Source organism: Phaethon aethereus (genome assembly GCF_964289735.1).
Source record: "Phaethon aethereus genome assembly, chromosome: 2".
Classification (NCBI taxonomy): Eukaryota; Metazoa; Chordata; class Aves; order Phaethontiformes; family Phaethontidae; genus Phaethon; species Phaethon aethereus.
This window is the reverse complement of record NC_138582.1, coordinates 84,230,284-84,250,136: the sequence shown is the minus strand read 5'-3', so window position 1 is coordinate 84,250,136 and position 19,853 is coordinate 84,230,284. Positions and strand designations below refer to the sequence as shown.

General features: G+C 38.1%; 1 protein-coding gene across 1 annotated transcript in view; it reads right to left on the bottom strand.

Moving 5' to 3' along the window:
• The window catches only part of FBXL7 (F-box and leucine rich repeat protein 7), a gene marked incomplete at its 3' end in the record, with an annotated part of 188,573 nt that overhangs the window by 126,835 nt on the left and 41,885 nt on the right, over positions 1 to 19,853 (bottom strand). The window contains exon 2 of the mRNA XM_082014599.1: positions 15,779 to 15,868. Within this exon, the coding sequence (XP_081870725.1) occupies positions 15,779 to 15,868 (90 nt within the window). The remainder of the gene's footprint in view (positions 1 to 15,778; positions 15,869 to 19,853) is intronic.

Genomic DNA, 19,853 nt, shown 5'->3' with positions numbered 1-19,853 from the left:
ATACAGCAAACACACAGCTCAGAGTTCCAGAGAAACTGGCAACTTCTTTGCTTTTAATTCTGTGAATGCAGCTGCCAAGAATGCCCTATGGTTCTATCATTAACCATGGTTTTGTAAAGTCATTTGTCTAGCTATCATTAAAAAGCCTTAAGGTCTTCATGCTAAGCAACCCCAGCCCAGACAAGCAATGCAATAGAAAGGGGTTGTGCATACCAGTGGCTTCTGACTCCCACACAACCACTGGTCCCTCTCATCCTCAACTTGTAAACCTCAGTGCAGCCATACTTTATACATCCTTGGAGAGGATTAATTTAATTTTGTTTCCTCTCTGTGTTTGCTTTGGAGGTTTGCAGCTTGAGCAATATAGATGACTAAAATTTGGCAGCAAGCAGCCTGTAATATGACATATATCATTTCAGCCTGGCCAGCATATTCAGGAAGACAACAAGCTGGCAGTGACGACAGCTTCATCTCACATTCAGAAAGTGGAAGACTGGTATAGGAATAAGGAATGGCAAAACATTTCCAGGAGCTGAACTTCAGCAGGATGGGGTCCAATATCATCCATGTGACCGAGGGAACACAGTGCCCGGCAAAACAAGCTTCGATCATGACAGAGAAGGAGAAGGTGGCAGGCATACAGGTCTTTGAACCCATGGCCTTTCCATCATCCAACAGGTTTCTAGTGTATTGGTTACTGGTATCTTCCAAAGCATTGCCAGAGTAAAACCAGGGCCATGCAAAGAGATATTGTTGCCACAGGAAAGCAGACAAATAGAAGGATTTTACTAGTTTGACTTGCATGTTTGAGCATCATGCTAGATTAAAGAAAATATTAAGTATTTTCTATAAGATTTTCCAAGGAGAAGTAGGAATTAAATTCTGAACTGTACTATTTCCAATGTAAACTTCAGTTAAACATTACAGATTTCAGTCTCAACCTTTATTCCATCAGTTGTCCTTCATGAAGAAGTTAAAAGCATGTGTAATATGCTATTCTATGTATATAACATTCTATTTTATGTACTCATAAAATCATGATTCTATGATTATAATACTGAAACAGTAATGTTCTATGCACAATGGAAAGCAGCTTCTACTGCATTCCAAGTAAATGCAGGGACTTTCTTTTTAGCTCGTCCATGACATTTTTCATAGCTGATATGCAATTGCTCATCTGAGTTCAGTGGTACATACCTAGAGCGATAAGCTCCAACCAGTGCACGAAGGCGGCCGTTATTGCCTCGTGCAAAACAATCCAACCACCCTGACACAGACCTTGTTTTCAAGGATTGCCCAGCACATAAGGATTTTTCAGTGAGTACAAACTCAAAATTATCCAAAATGACAAGCTGTTACCGTTTCAATAATGTACTAGTCTTCTAGCACTTCCAGATTTCCATTCACCTAGAGTTGGCGAAGTTCCTTTTATTAGGCCTCTATATTAGTTTCTCAAGATTATGTTGTTGCTTCCACCAGTAGCTTTCTATAAAAGGGACACAAGCGCTGGAATGCAATGGCTTAAGTGAATGGCGTATATGAAATCTGAAACTACATCTATGTTTTTAGTCTCACACAGTACAGAAGCTTTATTTTCAACTTAAGGCTTACTACCTTTGCTGTCTTTTGCCATCGCTGCTTCCTTTTCCCAGTGTAAATTCAGTGTCTTCAGTCTGAGTAGTCCTGTCCCTTCTCAAAATAAAATTCAGTTTGGTACTTCTGTGATATGGAACCAAACTAACTTGTGGCAGAAATGGAGGAAAACAAACAAACAAAAAAATCTTAGTCCCTTCAGACTCAATAGTCACAAGCTCAATAAATATGACTGTTCTACTCAAGTTCGAAAATTAGACACCAAAAAAAGGAGTTATCAGATTCAATTCCACAGTCAAAAGTTCACACTTTAAAAATATAAAAAAAGCCAGGGAGTGGGAAACAAACATTACAAATCAGTGTTTAAGTCTCCTACACAGTATTTCACCCAGGCCCAAGATAGAACATGCAATGTTCAAACACTGGGAATAAGACCATGTATTTTAACACCTATATATAAACTACTTCTCCCTTTTAAACCTTTGCCATTGAGTGATTCATGGTTTGAATACTTGTATTTGAAAACTATCATATTCCGGATGTGTAAGACAACAGCATTTACAAGATGGTGCAACACAGTTAACAGACACCTGGTTTCCCCTGCCCTTGTTTTGTCAGCCTACAATTCTTTCCTCAAGGAAGGAGAAAATGCTGGTTTTTCTACTGCTTCCAGATGTTAAATGGCAATGGCTCTAACCAGGACACTTGAAGCTTCAAAAGCTTCAGCTAATCTGTATATCTGCATTAAGATGAATCATCCTAAATGCATCTGACTAGGTCAGCAAAGGTGTCACATCACACTTTGAGTTGTGTAGCATGCCCTGACAAATTGGGGACAGGAATGTGCTTTATTTGGATCAAATTAACACAGACATGATGTACAACTGTGAAAGTTAAGCTAATATGTCAATAAAACAGCACAGAAGCCTAAAAACTTCTAAGTCCAGCACAAGATCTAACTTTGAGCTGAGCAAGTCGTTCACAGACTACAAGAATGCCCACAAAACTGGGTCAGAATTGAAAAGACAACTACTGTCCAAGGAGAAACAAATTCTTTCAGCTGATATTTGAACCACATTAGTATTAAAACATACTCAAAGTCAGGACAGAATTGATGTTGCTTGTTTAATTTTCAAGCAGCAACCAAGGCAACAAAACTTTTCTAGCTTTTCTAATGAGTTAAACATACACAGCGCAAACTACTGCAATACAGTGTGTAAAGAAGTGAGGACTGGCTACATGTTTTCAGTTGAGTATGCTCCCATGCCAAGTTTCTCGAAAATTTCAATATGTCCACAGATGGGAAGAGTTGAAGCTCATCCAAATCTTTAATTTAATTTCCTGGACACAAGCAAATGAGAGCAAACACAAACAAATAAAAAACCCAACATGCAAATAGCACCTTAGCACCCAATACACACATTTGTCTTGCTATAGAGAAATGTGTCAGGACATAAATGGAGACCATCATCATTGACAGCAGTCCATTTCATACCAAAGATGACCTTGGCCCTGATGTTAAAAGGAGCCGACAAACATGTCTCAGATCTTTGCTCAAGTTTCAGCTATTTTCTTTTCGTAGAGGCTTTGCGTAATGGTTTATTACTAGCTCTAGGGATGTTAGTTTTCTTTATACCTTTAACAAAGGAATATCTTTTTTGGATGAGTTACTTCAATCCAGTAATAATACGGGTGCATTTTTAAATCTGCAGGACTCCTATTCCAGTGCAAATGAGTTCTTTCAAGAACAGCTCAAGCAGTCAAATACTTCAGTTTAAGGAAACTTCTTGATGGGATATATCTGCAAGACTCCACAATCTCCTCAAAAGTTGACTGAACTCTTTCAAAGCTTTGAATAAATATGGCCCCTGTTACGACTTGAAATTAAGAAGTGAAAATTACCCTTGGATTTTGATGAGAGTAAAAGCATAATTTAATCCAGGACAATAAGCAGTATTTCGGGACTGATATGTAAACTATTCTTTTAGAACCATAGTCACAATCCCAAGATAAATAGCAGTAAGATTCACATAGAGTTTATGAGTTATCTTTTGGATTAAGGAAGCTTCTCTGGTTACCAAAATAACATGATACATCAGTTTTCCTGGCAGACACCAGATTCCAGAGATTCACCACGATTACATTTTCTGTTATCTAAACCATCCACTACAAAATGTTTCTTTCTCTGAACTGAATTGGCTAACCATTCAGACAAAAAGACACAATTTCTATGATGGGGCCCAAAGGAAACACTTTATCATTTCAGCAGTATCTGAGCCTGCTAAGTTCATAAGCATAATATATCATATTGAGCAATAGACATAAGGATACAAAGGTTTGGTCACTCATACTTTTAAACACATTCTCATTTTTTATGACTTTGCAGCTAGTATCATCTGTTTTTCAGTTTCTTTCACCTAGTTTTATTGCTTGCAGTTCCCAACTACATTCCTCCCCACCTCCTTCCCCCCCCCCCCCCGCCCCCCCTTAGTCAGGCCAATATTTTAGTTACTGATTAGTTATGGTTTCATTATTCTTCCCTCCTAAATAACACAGAATATTACATATTTAAACATGGTTGCTCTAATTTAGAGCCTACAAACATTAAACAGTAACATGTTTGTGGCATATTGGCATCCTGTGTTCATATTATTTCCAAGATACATGCAAAAAGATCTCTCTCAGACAGGGATAAAAAAAGAAGTTGCTGTTATATGTTCCAATTTCTATGAAATTAGCAGGTGCAAAGCGTAAGCAGCATAGAACCACTTAAGTTCTGAGTCAAAGCACAAATGAAGGATAAGAAAGTTGCACTAAATTTGTGCATCAATTTATCACCAAATTCAAGAGGATACCCTTGTGCTCCGCCTTTAGTCATCTGTCCCAATCAGAACTGGAACAACCAATAACAGAAATCAGGACATGAGATAAATGACACCAGCTCTGAGCCTTGTTTTTTCAGTTCACATCAGCCTTTGTCTGCTATCTAATTCAAAATGGACATCTATGGGTAATCATGACAAATACTTTCTCATGACAGAATCTCACATTTGCTTTCAAAGCCTCCCAGTCTTCTTATGAGCAATATTTTTAAAAAGGCTGGTATCATCACAGTAACACAGAAAATATTAAGTAAGGGTGAGTATTTCCTGTGTGTTTTAGGTTAGTTTCTTCTTTTGGCCATATACAAATGCACATTCTCAACAAAAATCATTTACAAAATTAAAAGTATATTAAAACATTGACACATCAGTCTGAAAAAAGACCAATTCTCCTACATCCTGAAGAGCTTTTTAGTACGATTAGTAAAATCTGAACCCATTGACTGAATGGTAGTGCTCTTATTTTGATTCAGATACAATTTCATTGGGGGTGACATTCTTAGCAGAATCCAGCAAAATATTCACATTTCCTTAAATGCTATGGGAGTCTGTCTTCCTTAATTAGATGCTGACAGAAGTGATCTTGACTAAATATTGAAGGATACAAGCAGATTCATTGTTCATCCAATGCCACATGAGCAGAAAGAAAACCAAGTGTTCCTCAAGAACTTTTTTCCAGAAAAACATTTTTGTCAAGTAGTCTGACAAATTAACAGCACCAGTTGACACCTACTGGTGTTAGTTCTTTTTACTGGAAGTAGCCAAAGCAGATTCAGAATATTGTGAATTTTAGCCAGATCCAGCATAATCTCCCTGTAAAACCAGGCACATCAGCTTCTTGATCAGTTTCACATGCCTAACACCACAAAAACTTTCCAAATACAAATACAAGGCTGGACAGAAAATGTGTAGTAGAACTGAATCTGAGGTACAAGGGCATTAAAAGAAATTTGAGGAAGTTAACTCTACTGGAACAGCAAAGAGAAAATATGCTCACAGCTAAAATCAGATTGGACTGTAATTTTGCCTCAGGTTACACAAAATTACTAAAATCTTGTTTCTAAAGTGAAAGAAAAGCAAAAGGGTCAAAGAGCATGATGATTTCAGAACGCAGAGTTCAATCTAACGGTTTATCTCAGTCATAATAAAGAAGGACCAAGTAAACAGCCTCCCAAGCTAGAGCCCAGTGAAGACAATCCAATTTTGATTTTATCATTTAGACCACATTTGTTTCTGTCCTGTAAGGAAAACTACTATAAAAGTCCTTCCTTGTGCACGGTAAACAACTGCTCTGCACAGTACACAGTTTCTGAGGTTTCAGGTGCCACACAAAGTTTTTATTGCTCAAATGGGAGATAAAGACCTACCTGGCAAGGCTTACAAATGTGTATCTTACCAGGGGGATGTGATTGGAGTATTTAAGAAAAAAAAAATGAAAAAGAAAATCTACATTTACATATGTCTACATGAACATATAAATATCTTCAGTTTAAGCAAATCACAAACTTCACAGCTGGGAAGAATTTGTTCCTACTACCCACATCCTTGACATCTCTTAACATTGTTTGTCTTTCAGAATTCCCACCTGGCACTATTTACCTATAGTGAACAAGTAAAAGACTTCCCACAAACAATGAATAGCTGATAATGCTGTAAAATTTCACCCTCTTCAATACACAAGATGGAGATGGACTTCATGTTAGGGAAAAACAAAAGCACTGTAGATTAGATTAGGCAGTGGTACAAACTGAAATTTCGCTATCATGACTCTGATAATAATTTACAATGGAGATTTATGATATATCCAAGTCATTGCAAGCAGCATGACAGGTTGCAGTCATCCAGTAAAGCCATCAAACTTCTTCCCACTCATGCATTCACATCTGTAAGGCACCATAAACACATCACAGGTAGGCTACAAGCCTATGAAAAGTCTCTGTATTTAATTTTGGAGGATAACTCAAACTAGCTGATCTAAATTGACTACCAAATCTTACAAACAAGCATTTACAATGCATCTCTAAAGAAATCCTCCCCGCCTTCTGACAAGCCTACGTACACACAAGAGGCCAGAGTAGGTGAGTTGAAATCTCCTAGCTCGGTGTAACTGACAGGCTGCTATGGGCACTTGTTTTCCTGTATGAGAACAAAAAAAAAAAAAACAACCAAAACATATTTTATTTAAATCATTAAAACAGCAATTATGCTTTGAAGTTCAAAAGACACAAACTCCCAATCCATCATCACAGTTCAAGATGAAAACTAGCCTTAAATATGAAAGGAAATATCACAATGACAGTTGATGAACATGCAGCAGGGCCAGCACCACACCACAAGTTATGTGTTGAAGTGTGGCTGATTAAGGCTAGAGGAATATGTAGATGGCCAGTCACCAACCAGATTTTATGCTCATAACTTCTGCCTATACTTCCAGCCTAGTCTACTGTAACTTGCCTAAACCAATGATGATCCAGCAGTCAGAATTAATAAGAACATAAAAATTACCATTATCCATTCTTGAGCTGCCATTTATCGTCAGCCAATCTCAGTACATACTTCTCAAGGGAAATCTGAGGAATGCTGGCAGAAACAAGGAGATGCCAAACTCCAGTAACTTGAGAAAAACACAGTAGCAGGCACTATGGTATGACAGGCAGAAGAGAAGAACAGAATGAGTCAGCAACCCTAAGCAGAATTTCTCAAGCATGCTGCTAGTTTTGGCACTGTTAGCAGTATCAGCCTTAAAAATCATAGTGTCATTTGACAAGCTGACATAAAAAGATAACATACAGGAAAATAAGGCAGGATATTTTGTACAATAAACTTAAACTACAGCACCTTAACAAGGATTTTCTAGTTAAAAGCAAAAACTTGCTGTTCCAATTTTATTTCATTATTTTGATCAACTACTAGAATTAATCTAGAGGAAATGCCAGTGTCAGTTCATAAATTCTGGAAAATGGATAAGCCCGACATATTTAAATATGCATTATCAGGTTTTATATATTCTTCAAGCAGCCTTAAGAGACAGTCCAGCATTCAAGAAAGATGTTTTTTAGACTAACAAATGTTGGGCAATCATCAGATACCTAAAGACAACTCTTCACTTTTCAGAGAAGGAAACAAGCTAGCATAGGCAGTAATAGACAAAGAACAGTTTAGTGTCAGAAGCTCCCATGACAACAGTATTTAAGTAGTTTGGTACAGCAGTTTACAGAAAGAATTACATTTGGGGTCTTGGATTCCTTAAAATCAGATTTACAGGTAATTGAATAAACCATAATCACTCCTACCAAGCATCAGACCTTACTTTGGAAAAGCTAATGCCAGGTTTTTAAATTGGGATCATTTCTCTTTAACTGTACTGTAAGTGCATTTGCTCTGGTAGGTCTCACATTTCAGGCAGCAGATCAAGTAAGACTGCAGTTTTATGTACCTTTCCAATTTGTTCCTAGTATTGTTTGGGCAAGTTTTAAACATTTGGCTATAGCATTTCAGTACAAATTAGCCAGAATAACGTAAGGTTTCAATTTGCAGCTTTAGCCTTGCCAATGTCCCAACTACTTTTGCCTTGTATTTGAACTCTGATTTAAATGCTGATTGCAATGGTATTGTTATAATTAGCAGAACAGCTTTGCAGGAACATTGCCTATTAGGCAGCAAAAGCATAACAAGATGTGGTTAAACACAAAAAATAGTGCCTAAGAACAACCTCTATGCTATTTTGTACCTCCACATGCTGTTTGAGGTGATTATATTTGCGTATGCATTCAGATATGTTGGTTAAAGGAATTTAAATACTGAGCTCTGTTTATTCTGCCAAAGTGTTTATAGTTTGGGATTTATTAACTGTCATGCTTCCCACACCCCTCTCATTCTTCCCCAATTTTTTGGCTTCAAATGATTCTGTTTTGGCCCATTCAGTAATACAACATTTCACTTTTCTAGAAAACTCCACTGCTAGCAAAATAACACAAAATCCTAGGAAACTTACCTGGTCTCCAGTTTCACTACCAACTCAAAACAGCCACAATTCATTCAAAGCCAACTGAATCTTAGCCCAGTTCCAAGTAAGCAGGGGCAAATTCAGGCATTCATATCAATTCAGAAATGGTTTGGCACACAGAAAGTCTACTTAGACAGTACTTCAACAAAAGACCAAATTCCCAGTAAGAGACACAGCAAAGACACAAGGACAGAGATAAATGGAAGAGAACTGCCATCAAAAGAATTAGGAATTATGCATATGCTTGTATGCATCCAGAAAGAACATATATACGCTCTCATTTCTGACACTGAGTTAGTAAGCTTCTAATGTTAAAGAGAAATGAAAGAAAAAAATATTAAAGAACTGAAATGAGAAAAGATTTCTTAACAGGTATCAGATGTAGGAAGGGATCAAAATAACTCTTCTGCCAAACAGAAAGTCAAGAAAAACAGCATCTCTTTTCAGCAACAGTATTTTGCCACAACGCTATTAGGTCAATGTCCTGAGAGGATACAGAAGCCACCCAAAAGCTTCAATGGAACTCCAGTATATTAAACATGGCTACTTACCTTATTACATGAGCCATAGTACACAGAAGGGTTGCTTATTTGCAAACTGGTTCTGTGAGATTTTTATGTCCCTCCAAAGTACGATCAGGGTTGCACTCACCTGAATCTCAATCTGAGCTAATTCTCTATCGGGAATCATTTTAAATACCAAAAGTATTCAGTAGCAAAGAACTCATTCCATCTTTCCAGATTTTTCATAGTGCCCATCACAAGGACCCTTCCTCTTAAATTCATTGAATAAATTAAAAATTACTCAGAGATCAAAAAGACACCCAGCCTTTGGAAAGAATGTGATTATGAAGCCAAGAGAAATTAACAGAATAACATCCTCCCTGAAAGTATCCTATAATGTGTATTTTATTCCCTCACTTGTAAGGTGAAATGAAAAGCACAAAACCTGAATAAATTTTTCTGTGTTCAAGAAATATCAATTAATTTATTCCAATGTAGAGCAGTGAGACGTTTTCTGAAAGAGCTCAAATTTTTCTGGAAAAGAAGTTTTTCTATATAGCAAGCCAAGGTATCACTAATTTTCTATACCTCTGAGTATAAAAGCCAGGGACAAAAGCATCTGTCATTCTTGGACGCAAAAACTAAGAGTGCAAAATGACTTCTTTGAGAGATTTCACATATTGATAAAGCTCAAGCTGTCTTTCTACAGGTTATAAAAAAGTGTTTCAAAAGCAGCTGCTTGTTCCATTATTCACTGTAGTCTTCTAAAAATCTCTTTAATACTTTGTCAAAGTAAGAATGGTATGGCTGAACATCCTCTATTCCTGTTTTCCTCAATTAGATATTAATTATGCATTACTTCACTTACAATTTGTAGACTAAAGCGATGCAGTAGTAGTAGTAGTGAAATTCCAGTGGTTTTGAAAGTAATTTAAAAGTTATTTTCTTCAGAAATTATTAGAAGAGTACAGCAAATGCATGAAGGACTTTTGTTACTATAACACAAATAGAGGCTAACTTCTCTTAGAATAGCTTATCCACCTATGCTTTTTTAATGTAAAACAGGATATAAATCTAGTCTTACAGATAAAGATCCAGTTTTACAGATATAAATCCAGTTTTATCTACTTGAGTAGCTGGTATTTCTACAATTAAAGAAAACTTGAGTGAACACCTCTATTTCTATATTCAGATTAGTAGAAGTCCTACTGAGAGCTCCTACATTCAAAAAACATGCCACCACCTGTAATTCTTAGCTCCAGGTTTTTGGTTGGTTTTGTTGGGGCCTTTTTTTTTGGCGGGGGGGGGCAGTTGATGGTGTTTGGTTTTTGGGGCATTGGGGAACATGGGGGTTTTTTTGTTTTTTCCAGTTTTTGGTAAGTTTGTTGTTTTGCTTTTGATTGTTCTTGTTTTGTTGTGTTGGTTTGTTTTTAGGTTTTGTTTGGTGTTTTATGGTTTGGTTTTTTTTGCTGTTGTTGTTTTGGTTGGGAGTTTGGTTTTTTTGGGGGGGTTGTTTTGTTTTCCAAGGACTTCAGCAGAATGAAAACCAGCATCAAGAGAAGGCTAGTTCCTCATTCACAGCCATCCTTTTCTCTGGAATTTATCACAGGTCAGGAGATGACAACAGACAGCAGAAATTCCATAGCATAGACCAGCAGTCACTAATATACCATGCACTTCAAGAAGCTTCAGTGGCAGGGACCCACCATAAAAGGATGCTGAGGACCACAGCAACATAGCCTGATCACCCTTAGCCAGGTATTGTCTTGCACAGGTTAAAGTAATACACTTACATGAGTAATTAAAGCATTACATATTTGCAAAACGCTACATTTTCACATACTTGCCTGCAAATATGATTTAATGGAGAGAATGGTTCCTTATGAACAGAATTATCCCAGCCAGGCTATAAGGTCCTCTTCTCCCAGAATCACAGAATCATTTAGGTTGGAAAAGACCCTTAAAATCATCCAGTACAACTGTTAACCTAACACTACCAAGTCTGCCAGAACCACTAAAAAGCCCAAATAAGACAGAAAGGAGGATACAACTATGAGAATAGGAGACTTTTATAGTACACACCTAAAACTTCAGAAGAAATACCTCTTCTGTTGAGATGCATACAAACAGGTACTGTCAAAACAAACACATTTGATCTTCACACCAAACATACATAGCAGAGCTAATGGATAAAGCGCTGTGTTCTCTTAACACATCTTTTTTCCAAACCTGGTCTTTCTGAAGTATATTTAAGGTACATGAACATCATATGAGGGAGCCAGACTCTAGAATTCTCAGAGTACTGCAGAGGGGAATAACAAAGGTCAATACTTACTTTTTGAAGGTCCCTAAAAGTCAACATTGCTAAACGCAGATATAATTTTAACTTCTGCGGAATACAGCAGGTGACTTCAAAGTATTGCCACAAAATTCAAAATATAAACATTAACAGAATATGTTCAGAGGTATTTCAGCACTGAGACCCTCTGTTAAAACAGTGTTGCTTCAGGCCTAATCCTTCAGTTCAATTTTATAGAAATGGAGAAATAAATTAGAACTCATACATGGAGCTCATACACAAGCTCTCAGTTGAGAGCTGCCTCTGGACTACCACTTAACAGCCATATACATGGAGTGCACACAGTATTGATTTTTTATTTGAAAAACAGTCAAGTTAATATGAAGCATCCAGCCTGGACATAACATTCCATGCTCTGCAGGTAGTGTTAGAAGAAAGCTCCCTGATCAAGGTAAGCCCATAGAAAAACATTCAGTCTAATCTTCTAAATCAAGTTTTAGACAATAATATTCCAGCTGAGACTGTGTCTAGCAAATTACATTTAAATGGCCCACAAAAATCCATTTAGTCTTTCACTTGCCAGAAGAGCAATGGGGGGTAGCAAAAACTCATGCGTTCTCAAGTTTAACTGTAATTGATTGATGGGGTAAAGAATTGCAGACAATGTCTGAGACTGGAAAAGCAGTAAAAGGCAGTATATATTGAAAGATAAAGAAAATGGTATCCTCAGAAGAGGAGACAGTGTAGAGGCATCAGTGTGCATGCACACCCAGTCTACCATGCTTCCTTCTGAGCCAAGCTGCAGCCAAACAAACAGTCCCCACAGCATACTCTGTGATTTACAGAGAGAACCAGACATCTATTTTTTACCACATGCCTTTCACTGAGGTACAGAAAGTGAAAGGCCCAATGAGCGTGATTGGGCTTCAGTTTCTGTACCAGTACAGCCTCACCTTTGCATCCCTCTCAAGTGCATCACTGGTATCTCAAGTTTGAATTTAGGAAGTAGGGTGCTCTGCCAGCTACTGTCTGCATTCCTCTACACAACAAAACCAAGGCAGTAGTTATCTCTCCAGTGCATCACTGAGTGAAGCTGGTTTGGCTGAGGATACTAACACATACTGTCTGTTCTTCACTGGTAGAGGATGTGTAGCTCACCCAGGCACATTTAATAGCATGACAAGCATTTTGTCTCTTTAAAACATAAAATCTCCTTCCACAACTCTACAGTTGCTCATAATTCACAATATGAGGGAGGGTACCATATTTTGGCCATAACTGCATCTCCTATTTCCCATCAAGAGATTTAACTGATGTTGCCTTAACAGCATATCTAGGACTGGAACATCACTTAAGCATTTCAAGCAGCTTGTTACCCATTTCTTGCACCCATCCTATAGAGAAACATCACAGCACTGAAACTTGACAAGTATAATGGTTGCATTATATGACAAGATGAAGTGTCCTTCATTTGATTGTTCAAACTGATGGCAAGATAACACCTGCTGTCAGATACTTCCTGAGGTGACGACTTCTTTCAAGCAAGAGTCCTGCTTGACACCTTTTTGCAGTCCTTGGGAATCCAGTCCTGCCTAAGAAGTACTTCACATGACTGCTCTGCTGTAGAGTACCACAGAGCTTGTATGAATCAGTCCCACAGATTTCCTTTTTAGTTGTTTCAAGGCATTTAATTGATTTAACTTCAAAAAGTGTTGTGTCAACTATCTTACAGAAACAGAAAAGAAGATGCGCTGTGCAGAGCTGGAAAGAATTATTATAAACAGAATTATGTCTGTTTGCAAAGCCGGAAAGCACGAGCCATGAAAAGTCTTCAGCCTCAAACAGAAATTCTACCCTCTTCACAGAGCTGCGCACTCATGAATTTAGCTGCCCACAGAAATTCAAGGGATGCAAGCAAAGAAGTGGCCTGCAAGTTGTTGAATTAAGATCATTTCACATGCCGATGAAGGTGAAGAGTTCACCTCTGAGGTTTCATAGTCCTTACCACCCCAGACCTAGGATGCATACGTCTCACCACACACAACACATCGTTCATTCATAGGACAGCATACAGTGCTATGCTTTAGCACTGTATTGTAAATTCAAAGGGCAGGATCGGAGCATTCTGTCCCTGCGATAAACCATTCATGGTGAAGAGCAAGATACATTTACCGATCTCTGGGGTGGGCAGGTACTACTGTGTCATGGCAAGCGAGCATGGAGTGCTATAAAGGTAAATTTAACTAACAGTTATAAAATGTTATGTAAACACCCCAATTAAAAGACATAACTGCCACTGCTTGTACAGTATCTAACACAATCAGGCTCCTGTTCTTAGCTGGTCCCTAGACACTACTCTAACTGAACAGTATAAAAACATTCAGTCTTGTAAGCACAGAACTCTACTCATCTTGCAGAAGGTATGAGTCTTTCTGTCCAGCTGAATCCAGCATAAGTCTACTGTACATAGGGAAAAGAAGCAGCATTAGTAAAAAATCCAGACACACACACACACCAGTTGGTAAATGTATGTTCCAGTAACAGCACTGGCTTCAACAGTCCATGTTTTTCCCCAGCATGACTTCCCCCACATCACTCTCCTCTCACTTGCTTTCATGGAATGATTACGCTCGCTGGTTATGCCATTCAAAATATCTACCAGGTTATACAGCAATCCACATTAAGGCAATTTATATTAAACTGATCCACATGAGTAACTCCTCAGCAGAAAAACTTGGTAGGAAAGTAGTAGCACAGGCTGAGGAAGACACTACTACTGCTGTTGTCAAAGTGTTTGTCAAATCACAGGACACAGAAAAGCTAGGCTCACATCTGAAATTGCCTCCAAGATAGAGAATACACAACTCCCCTCCTCTGAACTCTTTCTGAATCTGCATGAGAACTCATAGAAACTTATCTTTACTACAGCGTCTGCTGGCCTGAGTTTAAGCCTCCCTCACTAATGAATTAATCAGCTGCAAACCAGTGGTGAAGATTTCAGGGTCAACACTGGTATTCACTGGCTCTACAATGGGCTAGATTAAGAACATAAATCTTAGAAATTAGTGAAGGATTATTGCATTATCTTATTTGAAAATAAGGAAAAACACCCATGCTTTATTGGTTGAAATAACAATTGCTTTATATTTCTGTTTTAAGCAGTGAATTCAAACTTTCCCATACTCCTTTGTGGTTTCTTACCCCCCACCTCCCCCCCGGCTGTCATACAGAGAAGTTAAAAGGTTTTTGTATATTTCCTAAATTTATTTAATGTCTTGGCAATTCACCTCCTTCAGGCACCTCAAAACTTTTGAATCTAAGGCTTAGGGAACATTACTATCCAACTTAACTTTATTAACCATCTATTAATTTATTGTTAAATTTATTGCCCAGACTAAAGGACAAAGGTTCTAGGACAGTATCTCTCATGACTCACAGGTACCAGATCTTCGTTCTTGATGTGGGATTATGCATGTCCAACAATAACCTTTTATGATTTATTACTTACATGAACTGCTTTTACTGTATAGATTCTACAGTCATGGTCAGGCTTGCCAAACTAAAACTATTCATAGTCTATGATTTCTTTTAACTGTAAGAAATAAAGACAGACTGAGAGCAATCAGAGCTTGTAGCTTAATTTGTAGTGATAGAAGTGTAAGAAATCAGAGTTATTATTTGATAATTACCAAGTGCAACCAACTTATGACAGAGTTGAGCAGAAATGCTAGTTAAGGCACATAAATTTATCATTTAAAAAAAATTCTTTGAGCTTATATCATTAAACTACATGTAGATCTAATGATTTCCTCTCAGCCTTCAAAGACACTCTTGTGAAAACTAGGCCCGATATACTTTCATTTAACAGAGCACACCTGCTCACATATAAGGGGGCAGCAGGAAAGTATCAGCATTTCTCTGTTCATAGGCCACTTAGTACAACACTGTATTAATACTGACACATAAGACATCAAAAATCTAGTCCCAGATGATCACATCCGGTAACTGTAGGTGAGGTGTGTCAATCTAATTAAACCCTTGTCAGCTCTTCATGTCCATAACTACAGTTCTGAAAACTTGGTACAAAGAACTCACATTTTAATGGTGTTCATAGTATGAAAACAAGAGGCCAAGATTTAACCTAGAACGTATGCCAAAAAACTTTCATTACGTATATTCTTCAAAAATAAGATCAAAATCTGATCGCATCAAATCTTAAAGTATAAAAGCCTTTGCTTGCAAGAGTAACACGCAAAATTACTCAAAACCCTCCACATTTTTGTCCTGCAGAAGTATCTTAAATCCTTTGTCACAAGCTTAAATCAGAAACTACATCAGGTAGGAGTGGAAACTGTATACAGGAAGAACTGGTTTTTAATTTCTAGTATGCCGATAGTACTGTACACAGGAGAAATGAGGAGGAGGGATTCCTTCCTGAAAATTGCTAGGATTACGTTGGGGGGCCTGACCCGGGTAATGAGTACCAGCTGCCTACCTTCACTGGTAGCTGCATTCTTCTGGGCTTTGGTGGGTGTGTGATCTGTACTTGAACTCACGTCGGATGAGATGCTTGAGCTGCCTTTGCCTGCAAAGGGAGAAAGAGGTGGAGAGGGAGAGAGAACAAACATGAGGATCAACAGTGAAATAGAAAGACCTTCCATATCAGAACCTGGAACAATTCCAGGAAGCTTTAAACTAAGTTTAAAGCAGCTGATGTTCATTTTGTACACAGTGGGGTAGGAGTTAACTGTATTATAACTTACAGCATGTGTATCTTTACACATACCAAGGCTGCAAACAGCCTCCTCTGTTACAGGGGCTGTCATTACAATGGAGCTTAACAAATACATAGATAAAAAGTTTGTGATTAACAACATTAGGAGAACTTTCATGATCACTTTTCTCATTCAAGTACCTCTAATACAGATTGGGAGAAACAGACACTGACCCTCATCAACATGAAGGGTTAAATTCAAAATGTGTTAAATGAGTTCAGGTTCCCGTTTTATGTGTTCAAGTCACTTAGTCATGTGAAAATGAAAGTAAGGTATCTGCTGTTTCCTCCTACACCATGCTCACTCCTTGGTGTAATACACCATTTTAAAACTAACTTCTACAGTTGCTGTTCTTCACCTTTCATTTTTAACGGTACATCAGAACCAATGGATGCTTCTTCTCTAATTTTCTGTCTTAAGACTTATTCCTGCATTTCCTACATCACTACCCTCAGACCTATAAGCAGGTTGTCAAACCAGGTACAAGTTACCAACAGAAGAAATCCAAATACAAAGAAAAAATTAACTAAGGTAGATACCACAGAAGAACAGAGGGGGCTAAACCAAAGTTGTCTTGTTTACCTGTGAGGATCTAAGAATGAGTCACTTCTGTTTCCCTTTGCTTACTTCACTCAACCTCAGTAACTACTAACAGGGAATACATTCTGCTCCACAGCAGGAACCAGACCAACCACCCAATCAGCAATATGCGAAATAATTCTACCGAGAGGAAAGGTAAGGAATAATATTACATTTTAAGAAGTTATCTATCCCCACAAACACTGCATCAGTGAAGCCTTTAAGAGCTATGTTAGGTTTTGGACCAAAATTAGGCTCTATGCAGAAAGCTAGCTGACACCATGTTTCTGTCACTTGAGTAAACCAATAATCATAGGAATGTTAGCAAGAGACTTTTCTGATCTGTTATTTCAATCAAGCATTCCTTGGGGTTCTGGGTTACAGTATGCCTGGTTTTCATAATATTTAGATGTAAGGAGGAGGTCTGCTTTTTAAAGGTGCCACAACAGAACAAGGATTTAAGTTTTAATGGGAAACGACTGGAGAATGTGCAAACGTAGGTTGCTTCACAACCAAGGTACTGCCACTTAATCTGTCAGCCAGCCCTAGAGAATCATTCTCTACATAAAGTTGCTTAAGTTAACACACTCGGATTTGAGAGATGATTGTGGAGTGAAAGGATATTAGAGGCCAGAAGAAATTAAAAAAAAAAAAGGCTAAGGCTAGTAGTTGGGTGAAGAGAAAAAAAAAAGTAGATTTTCAGTGATTCACTAACTGCTTTTTACATTCCTTTAAGTAGTTAAGCAAACCCAAGAAGCAGTGCCTCTAGAATATCATTTCAGTTGATTATCATTTCAGTTGTCACACTCTTAAGATGTGACACGAGTTGGAGTAATGGACTGTGGTCTTTATAGAAATGACTGCCCCAAAACAGCTCTCCAGTTAAGGCAACTAGCGTTGTGGTAGAAGACAGACAGATGAGAAAAAGAGAAGGATAAATGTAAAATGCTCTTTCCCAGGAGGAGGCTAAAGAACTTGAAACACCTGCAATAGATGATAATAAAATCATTAATGACAACAAAGGTATTTAGATGTTATTGCCACTACCAGTAACTCCTCATGTACCAACACTGCAACTGCAGAGACAGAAAACAAACTTCCAAGAAGTATCAGCACTCCTTAAGAGATTAATAGAAAGAAAAGAACAACCAAAACAAAAAGAGACCAACTAGAAAAAATTATTTCCTCAAAGCAAATAAACAGGATTTCCTCTTAAAAAAAAAAAAAAAAAAAATCTTTTTTTGGGGGAAAAGGAAGTCAGTGATACCAAACAACAGCAGAGTTGCTAGCTGTTCATCTGTGGCATAGGTTGTTTTCACAAAGTGAATGCTTCCTGTGGCTACATACCTTCCCCTTTAACATCAACAGTATTTCTATTTACACCACATACAAGCAAGCCTCAGAGCACAACAGAAATATTTAACCCACTGTAGGATGCTGATTGCTAGTACATCCAATAGCAACACATTGTTTACAATTGCACAATTCTGTCAAAACTGCCAGACATAAATCCAGGTATTTACCATTTAAATCTACTTGAACTTTAAGACACTTTAAATCCTTGCGAGAAATAAAACTAAGAAAATTAAGAAAAAAGAATCTATAGTGGTTGCTGCTTTGGTTGGATACCAATTCTTTTTGCAATTATACTTCTAACATTTTATGATACTGTTAGAGTCTTCTCTTACTGTATATAGCCCTGAACAAGACTTCTTCCTCACTGTCCATTCTGAAACTCTCCATTCAGGTAGGGGGGGGAAGCAGGAGATACTTTCTAGTAAATTTTCAATGTGTTTTAAATAAACTAGCAGACACTATATCCATTCTTCTAATGCAAAACAAAGCCACTTAGTTCTAATAGTCTAGATTTGGCTACTGCAGACTCACGTACACATGTAAGAGTATTTAAGTATTCTCCAAACAACCTGGGTTTGAGTGCACCCTCAGCAAGTTCCCAAATGATACAAAACATGGAGGAGTGGTTGATACGCTAAGAGATTGCTGTCATTCAGAGGGACCTCATCAGGCTGAGAAAAATGGGCTGAGAATAACCTCAGGAAGTTAGTTCAATAGAAGGAAATGCCAAGTCCTGCAGCTGGCAAAGAATAAGCCCATGCACCAGTGCATGCTGAGGACTGACCAGCTGGAAAGCATCTTGAGAGAGAAAGACCTGTCAATCCAGGTGGACGTCAAGTTGAACATGAGCCAGCAATGGGCCCTTGTGGCAAAGAATGCCAACAGCACCGTGGGCTGCATTAGGAGGAACGTAGCCAATGGATTGAGGGAGGTGATCCTTCCCCACCTCTGCTCAGCACTGACAAGACACATCTGGAGCACTGGGCCCAGTTCTGAGCTCTCCAGTACAGGATAGGTAGAGACATACTGAGGAGATTCCAGAGAAGAGCCATGAAGATGAGGAGACTGGAGCATCTCTCCTAAGAAGAAAGGGTGAGAGAGCTGGGACTGTTCAGGTTGGAGAAGAGAAGGCTCAGGAGGATCTTACCAATGTATATAAATACCTGAAAGAAGGGTGTGATGAAGAGGGAACCAGGCTCTTTTCAGTGGTGCCCAGTGACAGGACAAGAGGCAATAGGCACAAATCAAAATATAAGAAAAATTACATTTAAACATAAGTTTTAGTTATTTATTTATTTTACTGTGACGATGGTCAAACACTAGAACAGGTTGCACAGAGAGGCTGTGGAGTCTCCATCCTTGGAGATACTCAAAACCAAAATGGACATGGCCATGAGCAGCCTGTTTTAGTTGACCTAGCTTTGAGCGCTGAGGTTGAACCAGATGACCCAGAGGTCCCTTCCCATTTCAACAATTCTGTAATTTTATAGTTCAGGTACCTCTGTGAGGACAACGTTTTGTAGACCAGTAAGTTGTGTTAATCATCCTGTGATTTCACCGCTTCTATGAAAAATTCATTATTCAAATGCGTTTCCTACTGACTACACCAGTTTTTACCACACCTTCATTCTTTACCTTTAATAGTAGCAACTTAACAGTAGAGTACTAGCTCTTACTATGCAACTCACTACAAACTTATGTATCCAACAAATATATACCCAAAATGGCTGCAAAAACAGCTCCCAAAGATGTTGCCTTTTTTCCTTAGACAGATTATCTTAATCAAGCTCTTTAAGAAAGATCTGCAGGCAGCTGCACTAGTAATGAATAATAACAGCAAAAGTAGTAGCTACCTTCTGT